The sequence below is a fragment of the Seriola lalandi genome, unplaced genomic scaffold (assembly GCF_002814215.2).
Source record: "Seriola lalandi dorsalis isolate HSWRI2012SDOR001 ecotype SW California unplaced genomic scaffold, Sedor1 jcf7180002052274, whole genome shotgun sequence".
Classification (NCBI taxonomy): domain Eukaryota; kingdom Metazoa; phylum Chordata; class Actinopteri; order Carangiformes; family Carangidae; genus Seriola; species Seriola lalandi.
In genome coordinates, this window is record NW_019522827.1 from 4,162,537 (window position 1) to 4,168,740 (window position 6,204).

The 6,204-nt window shown below is 41.6% G+C and overlaps 1 protein-coding gene across 11 annotated transcripts in view; it reads left to right on the forward strand.

Moving 5' to 3' along the window:
- LOC111650336 (pleckstrin homology domain-containing family A member 7-like) overlaps window positions 1-6,204 on the forward strand; it is a 162,730-nt gene that overhangs the window by 106,089 nt on the left and 50,437 nt on the right. For all 11 annotated transcript variants that reach the window (XM_087172341.1, XM_023400209.2, XM_023400208.2 and 8 more), the window contains one exon: window positions 663-780. In XM_087172341.1, the coding sequence (XP_087028467.1) occupies window positions 663-780 (118 nt within the window). The remainder of the gene's footprint in view (window positions 1-662; window positions 781-6,204) is intronic.

Consider the following 6,204-nt stretch of genomic DNA (forward strand, 5'->3'; position numbering starts at 1 on the left):
CACACACATACACACATGCTTGTCTTATCTCAGTTGTGAGGACCCTCATTGACATAATGCATTCCCTAGACCCTTACCCTAACTTTAACCATCACAAATGAATGCCTAACCCTAACCTGATTCTAACCTGAACTCTAGAAACCCCCAAAATAATAAAGTTTCAAACGAAGCTGAATAAAGGCAGTAATCAGTCACCATACCCTCAGTGGGTGTAACCATGACTGTAGACTGGATAATAGGCCGAGCACTTAAAAGAAAAAGTGTGAGATCATGCACTGAGCCATAAATATAAATCAAATTTGAAAAAGGTTTTTTTTTTGTTTGTTTTTTTTTGTTTCAATATTTGTTTCGCTGTTGCTGTTATGATTTTGTTCTGATGTAAGCTAATTATGGCCGCTTCATTCTCTGTCACTGCTGTATTAACACTGAATCCTGTTTGTGTTGTAACTAAAGAGTAGAGTTAAAGTTCAAGGATATTAACAGTGCTTTTGGCTGACGTTTACAGTTTAAATTGGTTTGGAAGGGTCAGAAATGATTGGCTCACTGGTTTGCTGGTTTAATACTAGTATTATGTAACTTTTTATATGCTAATAAGAAGGAAAAAAAATAGACATTTTTTTTTTGTTGAAAAAGCTGTGTTACTGTGCTGTGTTGTTGTCTAGGCCGCAGGGTGCTCGCATGATGTCCAAACCGGCGGGCGAGCAGCTCTCCAGCACCACCATCAGCGAGGCCTCCACTGCCATCACCTCCTCCACTGTGGACACCACCTCTGCCTCCAAGGTTAGCCTGTGTGTGTGTGTGTGTGTGTGTTGATAATTTATTATTAAATCAGTGGCAACACAGTGAATTGCAACAAACGTAGTATGGGTCTAACTTTAAAAGAAATAGAATTATAAAGTGTTATTCTGTCAGAAAATCCTCTGCAGCTGCACCTCAGTTATTGATCATGATCATGGCTTCAGCCAGTGAAGAGACTGATACACTGGACTCAGTTAAATCAGGTTTTAAGGTCTTTAAAGGAAGAAAATAAAGCTTTTAAGTGTTAAACACAGCTTCAGGTTGTTGAGACATTCTTTAACATTCAGCTCTGTCACACAAACCACTGTCATGTAGTTGATGAAATATTTGCAAGAGCAGAACACATTTAAATTCATCACTTTCCAAACTGAGGTGCAAATGTTAGAGCCATATCTGTATCAGGGGAGTAGTGTAAGACAGGAAATCACCACAATAACTGACATGAAGAGGTCAGTTATCGTCCAGAGTTTAATGTTGGTTTAAAAAGACAGAAGAGAGCAGAGTAAAGAAAGTCAGGGACAGGTGCAAAATGGTCTTTGCTCTGACATTATATCAGCTGTCAAAGGTTGCACAGATCCTTTGTATCACTGTCTAACACACACAATGCAAACTTTAAATACAGTGTAGAGGCAAGCAGAGCATTAACAGTCAGCTCAGCGCTGGTCTTGGTTGCTAACATTAATTGTTTTGATGGGTGAAGTCAAGTGGACTAATGTGGTAACTGCTGTTAAAATGTTAAACACAGCACACTGTTTTAATGAGCCGGGTGCAAGCCGCAGACCCTCTCAGTCTTCTGACAGTGTTTTTGCCCTGAAGCCGACAGCTGCGCCTCTGACATCAGGCTCTTTAAGCAGTGGGGAATCAAGCCTGAGGTGCTTCAGCCAGCAAACATTCTCACCTTTAAAGCAGTGAATTAGATCCAGTCATGCATTAACTTTATTTATTCATTTTGCTCTCGTTTGACCTCGTTTAACCCCAATATTCTTAAATGACTCTGTCCAACTGTCTCCTCCTGCTCCTCTTTGTTTTCATCTTCAGTTGAGATGCACACTATAAGAATAAAGTAGTCACCTTAAACACACAGTGTGTAACCTCTTCTGCCTCTAGGGGTGTCTCAATTAAAACTATAACAAAAAAATGGCATTGGGTGACTTCATGAAAGTAGCATGGGATGATGGGAGTTATTGTCTTCATCATCACTGTTGTCAGCTTCTCCTGGTTTGGATTCATTCAGTGTCAGTCGTTCAGGAGGCTTTTACCACAGAGGTCTCCTCCTCTCCATGACAAACAGACCCGGTCATTGTAACCGGCAAAAACAATGAATAAAGCAGTTTCACATTAAAAGTCAGTGTTTCGCCGACGCTTTACGGCGGACAGAGACATCGGGGAAGGGTCGGGAGCTGAGACTGGTTACCTTCTTCGATTGTTTCTTTGATAACTTATGAACCAGACGTTCAGGAGGTTTTTAACAGCAGCCGAATTATCCACAAAGGTGTCCTCCTCTCCATAACAAACGACGAAAGATTAAGACCAGTAGAAACCCTGAAAAAAGCAGTTTCATGTTAGAAGTCAGTGATTCACCGATGCTGATCAGGGGACCAAGGACGTCTCGGAGGAGCTGGGAGCTGAGCTGTCTAACATTTGCTTGGCTTTTTTCTTTGATAATTTAAGATCCAGATATCTGATGACTAAGATCCCTCATCCGGTTAAAAAACATAGTTGAAAACAAGCAGGATGTAAAAGTGTATCTTAAGCATGTGGCTTAAAACTGGATAAGCTTTTAAGCTTCTAGCAGGCAACCACAACACTGTCACATACAAGTAGGGGATATGATGTCACTGATTTCATCAAAATCAGGTACTTCTCTAGATTGGAAAATTGCTAGAAAGTACAAAATTCAACAAAATCTATAACATAGGTCTAGTCATTTTTAGACATATTAACGTGTAACAGTTGCATGTAATAACTTGGCAGCACTAAAGCCTTCGCTCTTTTCTTTGCGGCCGCTGTCTGACCTGGTTAGCTGCCGTTTTCAGCCGACTCATGCCAGCCGTGGATGGCGGATGATGATTATGATGAATGGGGGTTTAGAGGTCTTCTGCGGTTGACCGAGATCCCTGAGAGACTCGCAGGAACGAGGACGCGAGGCTTAATTGGAGAAAGAGGTGGAGGGCTGGTGACGGTGGGGTCAGCGCAGTTTCTCAGTTGATTAATGCAGGACTCAGAGCCCGGCAGGTAGATATGACGTGATTGTAACGAACTGCTACCTGCCTGTAATACAGGAAGAGAGGGGCAGTTTCAGCATAGAAGGCTGCATTGTCTCAGATGTTTCATTAAGTGAGCTCAGTAGCTCCTGATTTTTTTTTTTCCAACACCAACTAGCAGCATTAAAGTTGTACTCAAATGTGATAGGCAGTTATTTTGAGAATTATTTACAACATGCAGCTAATTACAGATTAATGAACCTTTCAGTGTGTTGCATAATAAACCTCATTGATGAATAGATTCGGTTTCAGTTAAATGAGTTGAGGAGAAAAAAAAGGAAAATCTTCCATCTCTGTTCCTCTCTTTTTCTTCGTATTTGTCAGTATATGTGTGTTTTTCTTTGCTGATTATATTCACACTGCAGATTTTCATGCTGAATTCTAAAATGTGGCTCGTGTCAGACTTGCTTTATCTCACTGCTCATATCAACTCTGGGACATAAGCCACACACATTTCAATATCAACTGACAGTGCCAGCAACAACAAACAAAACACGACACAATTAGATTTGTTTTGGAGCCTTTACTTTTCTCTCCACTCTTCACCTCGTGTCTTACTGTCCTTCAAGCTGTCATTGTCTCAGGCAATTTGCTGTTGCTGCCAAAAATGATGAAATTCAGTGAAGCCGCTCAGTGTAAGTGATGCTGACGAATTCCAATTTGAGCTCCCAAATGCAGATCTCATGTAGGTTACGTTACTTGCGATGGGGGATAGATGGCCGGATAGGAAGTGAAAAGCCTCACTTCCTGTCTTTGGTATAAATCCTCTCGTTTTCGTTGGCTCACTCCTTCTCCTTGTCACTTTGATTTCTTCCAGTCTATGTGTCACACTTCCTCTCACTCACTCACTCGCACACGAATGCACACACACACACACACACACACAGCTCCACAGTGGCGTGAAATCTCATCCGACCCTATCAACAGGTGCCGCGGGACTAAGATTGAACATGTGTCATCGGGTGCGGCGCAGAGATGACAGGGCATCCATCACAATGGCCCGTTGCCGTTTCCACGCCTGGTGTTTTTTTTTCCTGGCCGGCAGCCCTCCCAGGTGCTCTGGCTCATCACCCCTGCCATCGAACAGCAGGAAAATAGCGCAGAGGCCTCGTTCTGGCAAGAAAAACTCTTAACAAAAGAATCCTTGTCTCTGAGGAAAGATGAGTCATTCGTGTCCCCCTTTGCCGTTGCATCAAGAAATGAATCCACATTTTGAGTAAGTCACATTCATTCCGCCTCTGACACAACATCAGAGGGAGCGTCAAGGCAGAAATCATCCCCTTTCTCCCACGAGTTATGTGTCACAATTCTCCTTTGAGCACTTTGTGTGTCGATGGATGCATAGTTAGTGATGTTCTGTTCATACCAGTCTTCACAACGTCAGTGGGATTTACCAGAGCCAGTGTGGTTGATCCTTCATGTGCCTTTACGTGTCCTCGTCGCTTCCCTGCCTCAATAATTGAAAATAGCGTTATTGGCTCTTTAACGTTAAGTGCTGGTTTGAGCATTTAAACACATGATTAGCCAACTTTTTGTTGGCCAGAGATTGGTTAAAGGATTGCTTTCTCACTTAAAGGTCTCTAACACTCCCTTACCTACTGCCACTAAGGAAAGGCTCTTCCTTCCAAATGCTGTCCTGTTCTTCAGTCCGACCAACTCACATCCTTTATCAGTCATCCTGCAGCCGATTTTCTGTTTCTGGTTTGTGATTTTGTTCAGTTTGGGGAGTTACGCATTCACACAGTTAAACACAGTGACAAATAGGAGACTTTGCTGAGCAGCTCACATTTGAAAATCCATTACCTATGGATTTTACCTCTCGTCACTTTGTGTTCCTGACTCCAACTTTTAAAGTTTTGAATTAGGCTGTTTCTAAGCCCTGCTAGTGGCATGGCTCCAGGGTCTGTGGGTCCACCACTTTGGTCCAGACTTAAATTTCTCCACAACTATCAGGTGAACTGCCATGAAATCCAGCTGAGGTATCCATGGTGATATCCAAGGATGAATCCTAATGACTTTGGTGATCCTCTGACTTTTCTTTCAGCGTCACCAGCAGATCAAACATTTCACTCGTACTATCCAGTATCTCAACATCTACTAGATCTAATTCATCATGAGAAATGCAGTAGATCAGCAAGTCATTTCATCACCGATTAATCTGTCAGTGTTTTACAGTTAAACTTTAAGTCTATAGCAGAGGTCACTAATAGGTGGGCCGTGGTCCGGATCGGGACCCAGATGCCGTCCTGTCCGCACCAGGACCTATAGCCTGTAAATGATAGAGAATCATTCAATCTTGACGAAGCATTTCAATTTTAACAGGCACAGTTTCTGGCCTTTACAGTACTGGTCACGTGACACTACTCAGCCAATCATTGCCGCTCTTGTCAGTGTTGGAGAAATAAGTGGGGAGACTGGGATATAAGAGGGAAAGAAAGAGAAAAGGAGGTGTCAAAGCTTTTCAGTCTTAGAGATGTGTTGAGACTGTGAAGATGTGAAATGGAGTTCACAGAAAAAAAAGGAAAGTCAAGCTACACTTTTTAGATCATTATTGAACACTTCATTTGAAGATGCACATTTTTCAAAAGCTCTCTGTCTTGTACTTATTACTTATTACAGTGCTTATTTCCTATTTCCTTGAAATGAAAACAAAAATGTAATTATCACTACAGTTTCACACCAGTCGGTGCTCAGGCCCTAATTGTCATTAAAGTTAGTTAAAAAGTTATTTATAATCCCCCCAGTCAAACCCCTCCCCCCAAAGTTCTGGACCTCGGCTTAAGGACATTTTGCTCAACTGAACCTCTTTGAACTTTTATAAAACTTAAAGAAAAAAAAAGTTAATATGCCCATCACGATCTCCAAGAGCTCAAAGGTGCATTTCCAGCCACCTGTTTTTATGTGCATTTGGAAAAGCCAAAAATAAAAAAAACAACAAAGTCAAAATATTACAAAAAAAGTTTTTACGTTTGGCTGAGCTGGCCGAGTTGGTGTATGGATCAAAATGTGACAAACTGTTTTGAAAAGCCAGTGACTGTTTAAACCGTGAGGTCAGATCAGATCTGTGTGGACTGAACAGATTAACACATGAAACAAACAGAAATGCTGTATTTTATTATTATTTAGTTAATTACATCATCTT